Source organism: Thamnophis elegans, chromosome 1 (assembly GCF_009769535.1).
Source record: "Thamnophis elegans isolate rThaEle1 chromosome 1, rThaEle1.pri, whole genome shotgun sequence".
Taxonomy (NCBI): domain Eukaryota; kingdom Metazoa; phylum Chordata; class Lepidosauria; order Squamata; family Colubridae; genus Thamnophis; species Thamnophis elegans.
Window position 1 is genome coordinate 7,842,051 of NC_045541.1, and position 17,325 is coordinate 7,859,375.

At 43.6% G+C, this 17,325-nt stretch overlaps 1 protein-coding gene across 1 annotated transcript in view; it reads right to left on the reverse strand.

Annotated features, from left to right (window-relative positions):
- CDK15 (cyclin dependent kinase 15) overlaps positions 1 to 15,013 on the reverse strand; it is a 30,175-nt gene extending 15,162 nt beyond the window's left edge. Inside the window, exons 1-7 of the mRNA XM_032228443.1 lie at positions 14,862 to 15,013; positions 12,384 to 12,481; positions 11,660 to 11,739; positions 7,446 to 7,540; positions 5,187 to 5,249; positions 2,870 to 2,993; positions 1,581 to 1,701 (exon numbers count right to left, since the gene is read on the reverse strand). Coding sequence (XP_032084334.1) covers positions 1,581 to 1,701; positions 2,870 to 2,993; positions 5,187 to 5,249; positions 7,446 to 7,540; positions 11,660 to 11,739; positions 12,384 to 12,481; positions 14,862 to 14,972 — 692 coding nt within the window. The 5' untranslated portion in view covers positions 14,973 to 15,013. The remainder of the gene's footprint in view (positions 1 to 1,580; positions 1,702 to 2,869; positions 2,994 to 5,186; positions 5,250 to 7,445; positions 7,541 to 11,659; positions 11,740 to 12,383; positions 12,482 to 14,861) is intronic.
- Between the last annotated feature and the right edge of the window lie 2,312 nt (positions 15,014 to 17,325).

The window sequence follows — 17,325 nt, forward strand, 5'->3', positions numbered from 1 at the left end:
ACCAAAATGGCAGCAGCCCAGCGCCGGCAAGGGAACCGGTTCAGGGGCGTGGGAGGCCTGGGTTGCAGCCAGTTCTTCGACCACAGCTTGAATTTCACTAGCAGTTCGGCCAAACCAGGAGCAACCCACCTCTGTAATAGGCAAAATTATATCTTTCAGATATTTTGCACTCTTGTTATTAACATAATGACTGTGGCTCACTGGCACTGAAGTTCCTTACACCATAAATTCCTCCAGGCCATAATAAATTGTGACCCGACAAATGCGCACACAACAAAAGCGCGCCAACAAAATTGCAGCGAGAACACCGTCATAAATGCGCCCACAACAACGCGCCGACAAAACCGCGCTGACAAAAGGCCAATTTAAGTTAAGGTAAGGGTTAGGGTTAGGGTTGGGTTCAGGGTTAGGGTTAGGGTTAGGATTATTAGGTTGTTATTAGTTGTTTGTTGAAGGCGCGCTTTTGTTGGTGCGCTGTTGTCAGCACGCTTCTGCGCGCATTCGTCGGCGTGATTTCAACCTCACGGTTTTCTCGCCGCTGTTTTGTCGGCGCGCTTTTGTCGAGCGCGCATTTGTCGGTGAACCATAATAAATTGCTCTCCTATAATAATTAGTTTTAATTCTTCCCACATATTTACTTTCCTAAACACATCAGAAGACGTAAGGGCTGTGATACACCATTCGTTACATATTTAGCAACCCTTAAGTTCATGACACCTTAAGGGCTGTCGTACACCATTCATTTCCCTTCCCTCTTGGCATAACGACTCTGGATTATTGCAAGATCAAATCTCACATTTATTCCGAGCTAGCACTTGTTTTCTATCAACATTAGAACACCCACATACACACAGTGTGAGACATTTGAATTGGGAATGCCTTGTTGAAGACTCTGCATGTCAGTCCTGATCACGACTTAGCTAGAAACATAGAATAGTGATCAAAACGGCTGCCGACCAGGATTTTTTAAACTGATGCTAGCAATCTGGGGATTCTAAAGAGAATAGTGCTTTTTACCCCCACAAATAAAATACTTGTTTCCAGTAAAGTGGTAACTTAATGAGACGAAATATTTCAAAATGTGACACTTGACTTTATCACGTCATAAAGATCTAATTCTCTGTCAAATCAATAAAGTTTCTAGGAATTCTGCAAGCATTAGATCAGAAGAGCTAATTATAATCAAACTATATGAAATAGGAATTATAGAATTGCTTATGGAAAAGGTTGGGTGACCAGAATAAAATATTTGGATTTAGTCCTAAAGTGCTCTAATTACCACTTGGCAAGCAGTCTATTGTAGACTACTCAAATTAAAATGTCATTTCATCTGGGGGATGCAATTGATATTAAATAGTTAAATCTTTAAGCAATTGAGGGTTCAGGGGGGGGGGGAGAAAATAAATTTAATTCCAACTCAAGCCCATGTAATTTTTGATAATCGGAGTATGCTATTCTTCATTGGATTATTCCATATTTTAAAATGCTCTTATTGTGTCCTCCATCTTTCCCTAAGAAGGGAAGGGATGAGTGGGTGGAGCTTCATTTCCTTCCTCTTAATGGTCCAAACCTGTTCTCACCAAATATCTACATCTGATGAATAATCAGTGGCTCCAAGCAGAACATCAGGAGGGCGATAGCCAAGTGTCACCACCTCAGCAGAGTATGTTTGGTTGGGGAGAGATTTAGCACGAGCGAGACCTGTCAAGGCAGATGGAAAAACGTCAGGATTTTTAAATCAGTCACAATTATCATTTTGACCCATTGTCTATACAATAAACTGGAGGGCACAAACCACAGAGGCAATGTACTACAATTATTTTGCATCTTTTTGTTGTGAATAATCTAAATCCAACTAAATAAGAGCAGTTGATTTTTCACATATTTCTCAGTTTCCAACATTAATTATCCCAAATTTCTAAATTGACATCTATTTAGCTTGAGCTAAAGGGGTGAAAGTTTGCACCCCTCAGAGAGGGCCCGCAACTTGGGTGTCCTCCTGGATCCGCAGCTGACATTAGAACACCATTTGTTGGCTGTGACCAGGGGGGATTTTACCCAGGTTCACCTGGTGCACCAGTTGCGGCCCTATCTGGACCAGGAGGCACTTCAAATGGTCACTCATGCCCTCATCTCAAGGCTCGATTACTGCAATGCACTCTACATGGGGCTGCCCTTGAAGAGTGTTCGGAGACTACAGTTGCTCCAGAATGCAGCCGCGCAAGCGATATCGGGTGTACCTCGGTACACCCATGTTACACCTATCCTCCGCGAGCTGCACTGGCTCCCTATTGGTCTCCGGACGTGCTACAAAGTGCTGGTGATTACCTTTAAAGCCCTACATGGCATTGGACCTGGATATCTGAGAGACCGCCTCCTGCTACACACCTCCCAACGTCCGATAAGAACTCACAGGCTAGGCCTCCTCCGGGTGCCGTCGACCGGACAATGCCAGCTGGCGACCACTCGGGGGAGAGCCTTCTCTGTAGCTGCTCCGGCTCTGTGGAATGATCTACCAGCAGAGATCCGGACCCTTCCCACTCTCGTGGCCCTCCACAAAAACCTGGCTGTTTCGACACGCTTGGGGTTGCTGATTTTTTAAATCAGGTCCAACCCCCCGTTAAGCCAAATGTATGTTGTGTGTTTTTTAAACTGTGTATGTTTCTTTCCCCTATGTTTTATTTTATTTTATTTCGTTATTTGTAAGCCGCCCGGAGTCCTCCCGGATTGGGCGGCATATAAGCCCATTAAATTGCGAATTGAGCTGAATTAAAGGCAGAAGAGCTTGTTCTTTGGTTATGAATTTATAGGCCCAAGAAACTCATCTACTGAATAACTGCCTGATGGGGACCAGGTTACGATGACTCACCAAAATCAGCTAATTTAAGCTCTCCATAGCAATTTAGGAGCAAATTCTGAGGTTTCAGATCTCGATGAAGGATATGGCACTTATGAATGTGAACCAATCCTCTCAGAAGCTGGAACATGAAAAGCTGGAAACAAAAGGGAAAACAGAGCCATGATAGCATAAGATAGTGTCTTAAACTCCCAGGGTAAAGAAAGGGAATGAATGAATGAATGAAATGAAATGACTCTTCCTTATAAATTGGCTACGTGTTTAAAACCCACAACATATATTCCTAGCAATTCTTCTGTTAGATACCTGTTGTGGCCCAGCAGGAGCCATTGGAGCTGCCACCAGACTCCAACAGCGAGGGGCCCTATGAGTCAGCCCTGGAGGATGTGGAGGACCCTGGACAGGGTTCTGACTCCAAGCAGGGCGCAGAGAGACTGGTTGGGCACCAGGTGGCGCCTGAGTCTTGGACCAGTGGGGAGGAGACAAGGGAGAGTGTTCCAAAACCAGCAGTGAGTTGTTCCTGGATGCATGCCATCGAAGAGCTACTCGGCATCAGGAGCAATTACGCAATTACAGGAGGTAATTGCGCTCAGCTGATGGTCATTAGGCTCCTCTCCAGACTATAAAAAAGACTGCTTGTGCACACGCCCTTCTTTCAGAAGTCAACGCCTTGACTAAAGAGAATGTAACTAACTTGGCAGTCTGAGAAACCTGATGCTAAAGAAAAAGCAGTGAGCATAGTTGTTCTTTATTCCTGTTGTGACATAAGGTTACGCAGATTCTACTTAAGAAGCTCATTCACCTGACTGATTAGAAACAATACACTGGATAGGTTTATAAGAGACTGGAAATCATTGTGGACTTTAAATACAATAACAGATGGTTAATGGAGGGATTTGAAGATTAATTTTACCTTTGGGGGCTACCTCCCTCCCTGGGAAGGAGAGGGAGAGGGAGAGAAGTTGGGTCAATCCAATTATTAGATAGATTTCCACATCAGGGATACCTTTTATGTATTATAGAATTTTTGCCAGATATAGAAAAGTGCTATTATTTTGTAGACCTTTTTGATATATTTGTAAGCATTCAGCGGGGGCTGGAATTTTTTGAAGTTTAATGTTAGTTGTCAATAATGTATTTGATATTTGGGGGGCTGTACACATGTTTTTTATTTTTCTTGTTGATATCAAATGTTTGTTAGTTTGTTTTCTTTTTCTTTTTTTTGCTTTTTATTTTATCCCTGAAGCTAAAGAATAATAAATAATAGAATAAGAAAAGGATGCTCTCCCACCTGCCATGAAACTTCACCACTATTTTGCCAGTTCACCGAAATCAGCCGTGTTTTTACTTAGTGCTCTAACGAAATGACTTCATGCAATCCACTGTAAGACCCTGGAGGATTTCAAATCCCTCTTTTCTGATGTTGTCACTGACAGAGCCTCCAAAGGATCTTTGTTCATGAGAGGCAACAACTAACATCACAAAGGGGGGAAATCCACAGTTTCATCCACACACACACTACAGGTGCTTTATATAACTTGAGTTCCTTATAAACTGGATAAAATGTGTTTTCTTTTCAAAACAGATAGTGAACTGTTGTGGCCCGGCAGGAGCTGTTGGAGCTGCCGCCGGTCTCCGACGGCGAGGGGTCTTATGAGTCGGCCCTGGAGGAGGTGGAGGATCCTGGACAGGGTGCCGACTCCGAGCAGGACGAGGAGAGACTGGTTGGCCACCAGGTGGCGGCGGAGCCTTGAATCAGAGGGAGTGTTCAGGAAAACACTTGTGAGTTGTTTCAGGATGCACGCCGTCGAAGGGTTACTCGACGGAAGGAACAACTGCGTAATTTTAGGAGATGATTGCACTTAGCTGATGCTGATTAAGATCCTCTCCTGATTATAAAAGGGACTGTTAGTGCCACGCCCTGGTTGCAGGAGTCAACGTTCTCGCTCGCATTCACAAATCGAGAGAAACCAACTTGGATAAGTGGTTTGCTGTGAGAAGCTTGTTTGCAGTGCTGCGTGGGTTTATAGGACTTTTTGCCAGAGTGATTATCTCTTGTTTATTGTGGGCTTGCAGCCAACAAGAGTCTGGACTGATTAAAACATTCTTTCGTACGTCTGTTTTGGCTTTCGTTCCTGGACGGAGAAGGGGGGTGTCAGAATATACATACATACATACATACATACATACATACACACACACACACACACACACACACACACACACACACACATTTAAAATAAATAGGTGAACCCTACTATGCTAAGTCTGTTAATAATGTTTGTTCATAACAGATGCCTTTAATATCCATGTTTCTTCAAAAACATACCATAACATTATGAGGGTGAAGGCCCCCAGGATGCTGAGACATGTACTGGGCCAGGTCTGTGTGCTAAATAGATGCAGAGGAAATAAGAGTTAATTATCAAGTCCAGAGATTTTCTGCAGGTTCTTTATCAAAGTATAACTCAACTATATTTGGAAAAAAAAATCACTGAATCGAAAGTGACTCCTGCTTAGTCAACCCCATGAAACCCTCTGCTGGGAAACCAAGTGAAGAAAACCTCTATCTGCTTCCTTTATTGTTCATTTCTGGATTAAATCTTTGTATAATACTCTCAGTGATGTGCGGTGAGAGATACCGTTGGTGAGGCAAGAGCGCGGCAGCGGCGAGAAGCAACATCCCCACCGCTGTGTCCAACAGGCGTCTCTCGTTTATGATGGACATAAACGCGAGATGCCTGTCGGACACAGCGGCGGGGGTGTTGCTTCTCGACGCTGCCACGCTCTGCCGCCTCGCCCCCCCGCCTCCTCCGTCCCCGCTGACATTCTTGGGAGCAGGTCGGGTGGCTGGCTGGCTGGGAGGAGAAGAGCGGTGAGTCTTTGTGCCGGCCGGCCGGCCGGCCAAGCAGAGAGCAGGTCGGGTGGGGGTGAGTGGCTGGCTGGCTGGGAGAAGAGCGGTGAGTCCCTCCCCAGCCAGCCACAAGGACTCACCGCTCTTCTCCTCCTCTTCCTCCTCCTCCTCGTCCTCCCCGCTCGGTGCTGGGCTGGCTGCAGAAGAAATGGCGGCTGGTGAAAGAAAAACCTCTCCAGAATCACCCTTGCACTTGCACAGTCGCTCAAGTGCAAGACATGATTCGCTGCTCCCAGATCAGGAGGCGGGAGAATCAGTGCCTCTTTTGCATATTAAATCTTTTGCTTTTTAACTCCGCCTTAACTTTTAAAAGGCGAAAAATTCCTTAAACAAAAGAGGCCCCGAGTTCTCTGGCCTCCTCCTAGTTAACACTGAGAGCAGACACCAAGCCACTGTGACTTGAAATCTGCTAGCAACTATCCTGGCTTTAATTCATTAAAAAAATATTTAAAACTCTTTCCTTTCTCTCAGGAGACTGGGGAGGCTCTGCCTCCCTTGCCTCTAGTGACTGCACGTCCCTGAATACTCTCCCAAATCACTTACAAGCACAGCACCATACGATCTACATGTAATGGGTAGAGGCTGGGAAATATTTGAAATATATATATATATTAAAAATCTAGATAGTGGCAGATAAAAAGATAAAGATGAATGGTAAAATCCTAAGAAGCGAGGAAAAGGCAGTGAACTGAACTTAGGAAACAAATCTTTGAAAACAGCACCTTGAACGCATTGACCGTAATTGCAAAAACAATCAGCTCCTGCTTGTTTCAGGTCACATAAAGCAGACCTTAAAATACAAGCAGGATGAGGTTAATCTCAAGAGATAGAGCAGTGTTTCTCAACCTTGGCAACTTAGCTGGCTGGGGAATTCTGGGAGTTGAAGTCCACAGGACTTAAAAGTCGCCAAGGTTGAGAAACACTGGACTAGCGCTCTACATGGGGCTGCCCTTGAAGAGTGTTCGAAGATTTCAGTTAGTCCAGAACGCAGCCGCGTGAGCGATTGTGGGTGCACCCAGGTACACCCACGTCACACCTATCCTCCGTGAGCTGCACTGGCTACCCATTAGTCTCCGAATCCGCTTCAAGGTGCTGGTCGCTACCTATAAAGCCCTACATGGCATCGGACCTGGGTACCTGAGAGACCGCCTCCTGCCGATTACCTCCCATAGACCGATCAGATCTCACAGGTTAGGTCTCCTCCGGATTCCATCCGCCAGCCAATGTCGGCTGGCGACCCCCCGGGGGAGAGCCTTCTCTGTTGCAGCTTCAGCCCTCTGGAATGATCTCCCTGTCTAGATCCGGACCCTTACGACCGTCCCGGCTTTCCGCAAAGCCACCAAGTCCTGGCTGCTCCAGCAGGCTGGGGGGGCCTGTGAAACATCCAGCCCCGCGGAAATTGTGAATGTTGCGGTTTTGTTTTTAAAGTGTTGTCTTTGTCTAGTCTTCCCCCTTCCCTTGTCTATTGTGAGCCGCCCGGAGTCCTTCGGGAGTGGGCGGCATACAAGACAAATAAATACAAATACAATACAAATACAAAAGCCTCCAGAAAGCATCACTCACTCTGATGGATCCATTCCATATTGCTGTAAAATCCTGGGAAGCACTGAAAAAACGGAGAGGGTTTGCTTTCCTCAATAAGCAAATGAGCAAATCTGATGAAAAGCCACTCACCATGTACTCAAAGACTAAAGTCAAACTCTCTTTTGTCTGGAAGATGTCATGTAAGAGCACAATGTTGGCATGTTTCAGGCTCTTGAGGAGGGAAACTGGAACCACAGATATAACAATCACATTGATGCAGGGACAAAGGAAACAGTCGAACAATCTAGGTGATACCAAGGCGTGGCACGACAAAAGCGCGCTCGACTAAAGCGCGCCCGATTAAACCGCGTCGCTGACGTCATCAACAGGGCGACAACAGCGAGCGCGGAGAAAGAAGGGTTAGGTTTAGGGTTAGGTTAAGGGTTAGGGTTAGGTTTAGGGTTAGGTTAAGGGTTAGGATTAGGTTTAGGGTTAGGTTTAGGGTTAGGTTTAGGGTTAGGTTAAGGGTTAGGTTTAGGGTTAGGTTTAGGATTAGGTTTAAGGGGGTTAGGTTTAGGTTTAGGAGTTAATTTTAGGTTTAGCGTTTACAGCATGCTTCTGTCTCCGCGCTGTTGTCGCCCTGTGATGACGTCAGCTACGCGGTTTCGTCAAGCGCGCTTTAATCGAACGCGGTTTTGTGGTGGAACCATACCAAGGCAGTCATGGGTAGCTGGAACATTTCTTTTTTTTCCCCCACTAGGTTTTAAAACATTTTATTCTTAAAAAAAATGTGCATTCCAATAAATTGTTTGAACAAAAAAATGGCACTTGATTGAAATGCATTTCACAGATCGCAGGTCGTACAGTTTTGCATACATAGTCATCTGTTATTAAACTATTCCAGTGGTGGGATTCAGCCGGTTCGCACCCATTCGGGAGAACCGGTTGGTAACTTTCTAAGCAGTTCAGAGAACCGGTTGTTGGAAGAAATCTCCTTTTGTTTTTTTCCACTTCACAGGGCTAATCCTGTAAGGAAGGCAGGAAGGGAACATTCTGGTGTTGTTTCTAGCCTAATCTTTATTGCCCTGATTACAGAAACTGCCTCTCCAGTTAACCCTTAGTACATTGTAACAGCTAAGGTGAAGCGCCCATCGACGTGAGTGGCGTTGAGTTGGCCACACCCACCCAGTCACATGACCACCGAGCCCCACCTACCCAGATGGTCATTAGGGCAGAGAACCGGTTGTTAAAATTATTTGAATCCCACCACTGGACTATTCTCTCCTAGAATCTTCTTTGAAGATACTGTACGTGCAAGTTTTTGTACTATCAAACCACAAGGTGGAGAGGCAAGATGGAAAGGAAAGTGTTCAGGGTTAATAGTTTGCTCTGTTATTGGGTGTGTGTGTGTGTGTGAAAGGGGCAGTACAATCATTTAAACCTTATCCAACTCTTTGTATTTTACAAAGTTAAAGCAGCTAAAAGAAGTAAAATAGGAAGACAATTTGGGGAATGTGCCCAGGTGGCGCAGGGGTTAGGGTGCAGTACTGCAGGCCACTTCAGCTGACTGTTATCTGCAGTTCAGCGGTTCTAATCTCACCGGCTCAAGGTTGACTCAGCCTTCCATCCTTCCGAGGTGGGTGAAATGAGGACCCAGACTGTGGGGGCGATATGCTGACTCTGTAAACCGCTTAGAGAGGGCTGAAAGCCCTATGAAGCGGTATATAAGTCTAACTGCTATTGCTATTGCTAAATAAACTCTCAGCAGGCAGTTATGCCACGACAGAAGTCATGATCAGAGGACTTTCAGAAGCATTTTATCCTAGACAATCCCTCACAACAGGAACAAACTTCTTCCCCTGTCTCAGCCTGCTTTTGCCTTCCAGAATTAATCAGTGGTTTCAAGACTTTGCTAAATACAGTGTAGGAGATAAAGCTTTGATTGAAGCATTGTGGTCTTTGGGTGAAGCAGGATGTACCAGAATTCATTGTGGAATGTCTCCTGCCTCTTCTTAGCCACCACCAGCTATTGGTCTTCAGGACCAAAAAGCCAGAATTACGTTGTGGTTAACTCATCCTTCACCCTTCTAGCGTTTGTAAACAGAGAAGGAAAGAAAGAGTGATTGCAAAAGAGGGGTTATGTAGATATGAATACCCCAGAAGTGATCTGTTCACACAAGGTATGTAGTGACTGGGCTACACCATAGTTTGTTTGTTTTTTTGCTTGCTTTTAATTTCAATGTTAAAATTTAAAAAAAAGCAAATATTTAAGCTGCCCCATCCCTGTGTAGGTGGGTGGGACACCAACCAAGGTTTTGTTTATTCCCAAGCAGGAGTTTGCCTTAGTTTGCAATGATGACTGGCATTAGATCAAAGAATTCACCTACGGTTGGCACAAAGCTTGGCTGAATATATTATTTATTTATTTATTTATTTATTTATTATTTTATTTTATTTTATTTGTACGATTTATAGACTGCCCAATCCCGGAGGAGTCTGGGCGGCTTACAACGAAGGAAAAAAGAAATAATAAAAAATGAAAATAAAACAGGTTAAAATCAACACACATACATTTGTTATGATCGGGGCTGGACCTCAACAATGAGGTCAACAGCCCCAGGCCTGCCGGAATAGCCAGGTTTTAACAGCTTTTCTGAAGGCCATGAGAGTAGGTAAGGTCCGGATTTCTGGGGGGGTAGCTCATTCCAAAGGGTCGGAGCAGCCACAGAGAAGGCTCTCCTCTGGGGAGCCGCCAGCCGACATTGTCTGGCTGACGGCATCTGAAGGAGGCCCAAACTGTGTGATCTCACCGGCCGTTGGGAGGAATGTGACAGTAGGCGGTCTCGCAGGTATGCTGGCCCTAAGCCATGTAGGGCTTTAAAGGTAATAACCAACACATATAAACATGCTTTCAGAAGCTTTCCTTTCAACACAGCAAAAACAAGTCTGTCTCTACCACTGAGTTATACTGGTGTAGTTCTTGGATCAGCAAAAAAACCCCACAACAATGACTGCAATCTTTTCACTGACTTCCTTCCAATGCCTAGGGATAACAAAACGTAACAGATTTTGCATATCTTGGGGCTGTCCTTGGATAGCATCAAAATTAATTGGGGTGTGTATGACAGGGGCAGGGGGGATATTTTGATCTTAACACAACTAAGCACAACTAAAAGCCTGTTTCCTTAATGGGCTGGAATGTGATGAAGGCAACATCATGGGAAGATGCCAGAAAAAAAGAAATTGCCCGGGAAGATTTATTAGTTGCAAGCTGGGACAGATAGCCTGGAGCATCTGCAGGTATTTTAGACTGCAGTAGCATAAACTTCTACTCCACCTGATTAAAGTGTATCTCAGGAGTAAAAAACACTATATAAATATTTCTTGTCCGCAAGAGCTGAGGTGGCACAGTGGTTAGGGTGCAGTACTGCAGGCCACTTCAGCTGACTGTTATCTGCAGTTCAGCGGTTCAAATCTCACCGGCTCAGGGTTGACTCAGCCTTCCATTCTTCCGAGGTGGGTGAAATGAGGACCCAGACTGTGGGGGCGATATGCTGACTCTGTAAACCGCTTAGAGAGGGCTGAAAGCCCTATGAAGCGGTATATAAGTCTAACTGCTATTGCTACTGCTATTGCTATACACACACACACACACACAGCCCTATTAAGTATCTGGTCTGTGATGGGAAGAGCAAAATATTCAGAAATGTAGACAATTGATTCTGTTTGAATCCCAATATAGCCTTCTATTGCATCTAAGATTAATACATTCAATTAATAAATTCAAAATCAAAGCCTAATACAAAAGAGACCCAGTTTGGTGTAGTGGTTAAGATAGCAGGTTAGAAACTAGGAGACCATGAGTTCTAGTCCAGCTAGGTGACCTTGGGCCAATCATTGTCTCGTAGCCCCAAGAAAAAGGCAATGGCAAACCATTTTTTGAAATCTTGCCATGAGAACTGCAGGGAAGAGCCGAGGTGGCGCAGTGGTTAGAGTGTAGTACTGCAGCCACTTCAGCTGACTGTTAGCTGCAGTTTGGCTGTTCAAATCTCACCCGCTCAAGGTTGACTCAGCCTTCCATCCTTCCGAGGTGGGTAAAATGAGGACCCAGACTGTGGGGGCGATATGCTGACTCTGTAAACCGCTTAGAGAGGGCTGAAAGCCCTATGAAGCGGTATATAAGTCTAACTGCTATTGCTATTGCTAAGGATTCATCCAGGTTACCAGGAGTCACCACTGAGTCAAAGGCATCAAAATAATGATTCAATACTGTAATAATAATAATACTTAACTCAACCTAACTGGTCACAATATTCAGGTCATGATTCATCACACAGACTCAATGCTGTATTCATATTTCTTACCTTCTCTTATAGCTGTAAAAGGGATTCCCTCCTCGGTATTTAGGCTGATGACTTTCAAAGCTACCAGCTGATTGTATATTCTGTTGGGAGGGAACACAATATGTCCCTTCACTATACCTAATAATTGAATTCACAAATCAAATCTATAAATCTACCACCATTGAAGTAATTCAGTACCATGCAATGCGCAAACTAGAACGGCTTACTCATAATAATCGCTTTGTTTATGCAGTCAAACAGTCTACCAAACATGTGGAGAGAGGAGGCATGTCTCCAAACGGTGCCTTCAAGGATAAAACATGCTAATATTTACTTTCTTCAAACTACAAAAACAAAATCTTCTTTCCCCTTTCTGCGTTGAAACATGGCATGGCATATAATCTAGAAACCTACGTTGACTGAAGGTTAAATTCTCATTTCTGCAATCATGCGATACAGAGTCCAAGCTTTCGAGAGGCATTAGTACGAAGATCCATTTGAATTAAATAGCTGTGGGATGCATTGCGCATCACCCATGAAACTGTATTTTTCTTCACTTAGTAGTATAACAACTTACCAGGTAATATTTATGGATTTGTAACAAGCGCAAAGAATGCTCTAATTCTGACAAAGTTACTTTTTATAGCTGAGAAAATCTTACTGTATCTTAGTGATTAGCTTTTCAAATGTTTTCATTCCAGAAGTGCTTCCTATAAAGCTTTTTATTCATTGCAGAAAAACTCACCTGCTGATTCCTTTGCACACCACAGAGTGAGAACCTTCACTCAATGTCTCAAGAGCCAAGTAAGATGAGGCATTCCCAAGTGGAAGGCTTTTTCTTGGCTTAAATATCAGTGGGAGAGAGATAGAGAACACACACATATTCAGTTTTAAGATTTCTTCTTTTTTAATAAACATATTGTTATTTCCATTTTTATAACTTACAATCACATGTATACTTTACATAGCCAGTATCATATAGTATTAAATAATGATTACATCAGTTCCTCTTGTCATCAACGCCCCCCCAAAAATTAAAACCCATTATTAGCTCTTCTGCTTTCCATACACCTCTTTCTTCTACCTCTCTCCTACCTCCTTTCTTCCCTCCATCATCCTTTCCTACTCTACTTCCCCTTCCTTTCTCCTTCTCCTCTCTCTACATTCCACTCCTCCTTATCCTCATCCTCCTCATCTTCCCCCCTTACCCTCTCTCCTATCCCTCTCTTCCCATCTTTCTTCTCCCTTCTGTTTCCCACTCTTCCTCTCATTGGTGTATTTCCGCTTCCATATCAATATACTTAACATATCCTAGTTTTGAAGAAAAAAATAAGAGAAGATAGTATACATGTGGAATCAAATTACATTAAAATCTAACACCTCTCATTAAACCTGATATATATCCCTCCCTCCCTCCCCCCCCAGCCTTCCCTCCCCCGACTTCCCAGAACCCATACATGGTATAAATCTTTAACAAAAACAGTCTAAAATATATTGGAAAAAAGAATAGAAAATTGATAACATCTTTACATTGAGCTTAGCTCCTCCTTGCTAAGCTAACTTTAAACAATTTATATCATTCCTGATCTTAATCATAAGCTATCTGGAATTTCTTAGTCCTGTATTTATTTTGTATATAATCAATCCATTTTTTCCAGTCTTGTTTGTATCTCTCGTTTGAGTGATGTTTAAGATATGCAGATATTTTAGCCATCTCGGCTAAATTTGTGACTTTCAATGTCCGTTCTTGAATTGTGGGCAAGTGTTCCTTCTTCCAGTATTGCGCCACCAACAATCTAGCTGCAGTTATTAAGTGCAAAATCAAATTAATCTCTACAGCTGTACAATCAGTAATTATACCTAACAAAAATAACTGAGGGGTAAACTTTATCCTTTTTTAAAGAACATTTTGCATAATCCACCATATTTTTATCCAAAATGCCGTAACCTTTTTGCAAGCCCACCATATATGAAAATATGTAGCATTGAGTTTTAAGATTTCTTAAATGGGTTTTGACCCAACAGTTCACTAGGTGTGAATCAATTAACCCAGGAATGATATACTTTATGATGATTGCAAGAAGTCTCCCCTTTACATGTTTTCCAAGTCTGAGTCCAACAGTGGTGGGTTTCAATTTTTTTTTTTAGAACCTCTTCTGTAGGCGTGGCCTGCTTTGTGGGAGTGGCTTGCCAGCCATGTGACCGGGTGGGAGTGGCTTGCCAGTCATGCTGCAACGGCTGTAAGGTGCGGTTGTAAGCTGCGCCGAGGTGGCGCAGTGGTTAGGGTGCAGTACTGCAGGCCAGTTTAGCTGACTGTGATCTGCAGTTCAGCGATTCAAATCTCACCGGCTCAAGGTCGACTCAGCCTTCCATCCTTCCGAGGTGGGTGAAATGAGGACCCGGACTGTGGGAGCAAGTTGCTGACTCAATTTGCTAAAAAAAATTGTAAACCGCTTAGAGAGGGCTGAAAGCCCTATTAAGCGGTATAGAAGTCTAATAAATAAATAAATAATAAGTGTAAAAAATGGTCATGTCACTTTTTTCAGTCTAATCTTGAATGGTCACTAAACTGTTGTAAGTCAAGGACTACCTGTATTGCATATGCAAAGACCATGTGTTGTCATATAACTCCTTGTGTAGGTGTGGCGGTCACCCATGGCCCAGTGCATAACAGGGCATGCGCAGCCACGCTGAACCACACAGGAAAAAACAAACTCCATAACATCCTGATAGTTCGTAACATAACATCCTACTAGTTCGCTCTAGATGTGCCTTACCCAACGACGCCCAGGATTTGACCATATATAGACAGAACTTCCCTGAGCAGTAGTTTAGCAATTGTAGTTTGACAGGCTGTCTTAAATCACATGCTGATTGCTCCTCCTGCCTTTGTCCTATCTCAATAAAAGGGGCTCCTAGACCCCCAATCTGGGTCGCTCCATCCCGAGAAAGCTCGTGTCCGTGTCTTTTCTCAACATTGGCCTCATGGACGAACCACGGGTACTTTACAACCATGTTCTATAAATGTGCATATGCATCCTGTGTGTTATAAAGACAAGCATCTGGCTAAACTTTATATATTAGTCAATCTAATAAGTTATCACCTTATGTTCTTTAATGTTTCTTATTTTGGGAAGCTAACATGCAACCCAACCAAGAAATTCCCTTTACTTCATGAGATTTAGTCCCTGCCTCTCCCTGTCATAGATAAGAAACTGCTTACTTTCCGTTCTTCTTTTGGTTGTATGTTGTCTTGCTGTGATGAATCTCTCTCTTCATAATGGCAGCACAGGCACTTGGGGCTGGAAAAATTCCCACATAAAATGTCTCCCATTTTCTTCGGCCCTCGAACGGCTTGATTTTCTGTCTCTCATATTCTTTTCTGTTTACCAAAGATTGGAAATGTGTGCATGTTCATATGACTGGCACAAGGTTTCTCGTGACTCACAAGAACTCCCTTTCTTCTAGTTTTAGGCCAACATTTCAAATGTATTCTTTGTGTAACTCTTTCGGTTTACCAAATATTGTTCCAGATAATGTGCGTGTTCCCAAATGTATAACGTGATCATAAACTGGAACACAAAATAAAAAAAATCATGTAGACCCAAGTCTATATTATGCTAACTCCCGGCACAAATTATCAATGGGAAAAGTATGAATATATAGGAGAATTGAAGTTTCGCAGTTCGTGGCTTCCTTTTCACAGCTGTGATACTTATGGAACAGACTAACTTTGCCCTCCATCTAAGGGCAACACTTCTTTTGCATTATTCGAACTTTTCAATGGTAGTTGCACAAATCATCTGCCTAGTGACCAGTGGTGGGTTTCAACATTTTTTAGAACCTCTTCTGTAGGTGTGGCCTGCTTTGTGGGAGTGGCTTGCTGGCCATGTGACCGAGTGGGAGTAGCTTGGCAGTCATGTGACTGGGTGGGCGTGGCCAACTTGTAAAATGTGGTGAAACTCACTTAACAACGCTCTTGCTTAGCAACCAAAATGTTGGCTCAGAAACTCTGGCATTTGAAGCACGCAAGTCTTAAAGCTGTCAAGTTACAAGACCCTTGACCCCTAATCCTTTAGAAAAAAAAAACCAGGGGTTTTCAAACTTGACAGCTTTAAGACTTGTGGACTTCAACTCCCAGAATTCCTCCTCCAGTCATATTGGCTCAGGAATTCTCGCATTGAAGTGTGCAAGTCTTAAAGCTGTCAAGTTACAAGACCCTTGCACCCCTAATCCTTTAGAAAAAAAACTCAGGGGTGTTCAAACTTGACAGCTTTAAGACTTGTGGACTTCAACTCCCAGAATTCCTCCTCTCATTCTTCATCTTGATAATGTGCGGATGGGCAGGGGGAGGGAGCTGGAACTGGTTCTAAACGGCACTGTAGATTTGTGGAACCTCTTCTATAGAGGAGGTTAGAACTGGCAGGAACCCACCCCTGCTAGTGATCTGTGGGGCAAGGGATAAGGCAATAATGAAAAGTCAGGACATTGGGGACTGTCTTGAGGGGAGATGGTGGGAGGTGTTTAAAATGAACGTTTGGGGACTATGGTAAAATATCAGGATCTGAAACTATGGCATCAGTTTTTTGCCTATTGGTGTACAATAATGATTGAGACACCAGGCTAAAAACTGGGACACTATGAGTGTTAGTCCTGCTTTAGGCATGAAGTCAACTGGTTGACCTTGAGCCAGTCACTCTTTCTTGGTCTTGGGTAGCAGCCAATGGGTGAGGCACTTCTGAAACATCCTGCCAAATAAATTCCAGGGACTTATCCAGGTAATCACAGGAGTCAACCCTGACTCGAAGGCACGTGTACATACATATTACAATTTGGTTCCACCACAAAATCGCGGTCGACGAAAGCGCGCATTTGACGTCATCACAGCGCGACGAAAACATCGCGCTGTGATCGAAAAATGTAAAAATAAAGCGAAAAACTTACCCTAACCCCCCCAAACCTAACCCTAAACCTAACCCTAACCCTTAACCTAACCCTAAATCTAACCCTAAACCTAACCCTTAACCTAACGCTAAACGTAACCCTAATGCTCTAAACCTAACCCTAACCCTTAACCTAACCCTTACCTTTATGTGAATCGGCTTGCTTTAATTTTATTTTTATTTCAATTTTAAATTTTTTTCGGCGCGCTGTGACGTCAAATGCGCACTTTCGTCGATCGCGCTTTTGTGGACCGCGGTTTTGACGGGTCACGTACAATTTCCCCATGTTTTTGTTTTTGAAGTGTTACAGCATGGAACTTCTCTCTGTGTTTTATTTCCAGAAAACCTGAGCTATTCCATCCCTTCCAGTTGGCATGATTAATTGCAGACTGGTTCCTACATGCTGGTCTCGTTTTTACTGTTCGCTTCCCCTAACACAGCGATAGTTATAATTTGGTGTGCTTATGATTTACACAGCTGGTAGCCCAGCTTGAGGGAATGTAGATAGACAATTAAGGATTTATTCTGTGTCCCCTCTTAGTCTATCACAGCGCCTGCTTTGTTTTATGTGGAAGACGATTAATCTCAGGTCAGTCCCTTCTGCTTTTCTTCCCAGCTTCACATCTTTTGACGCTTTTGATTTTCGTTCTGATAGATGTAGTTATCTCACCACCCTCCAGGCCTTCCGCAAAGCCCTTAAAACCTGGCTGTTCCGACAGGCCTGGGGCTAAAGAATTGTTGCCC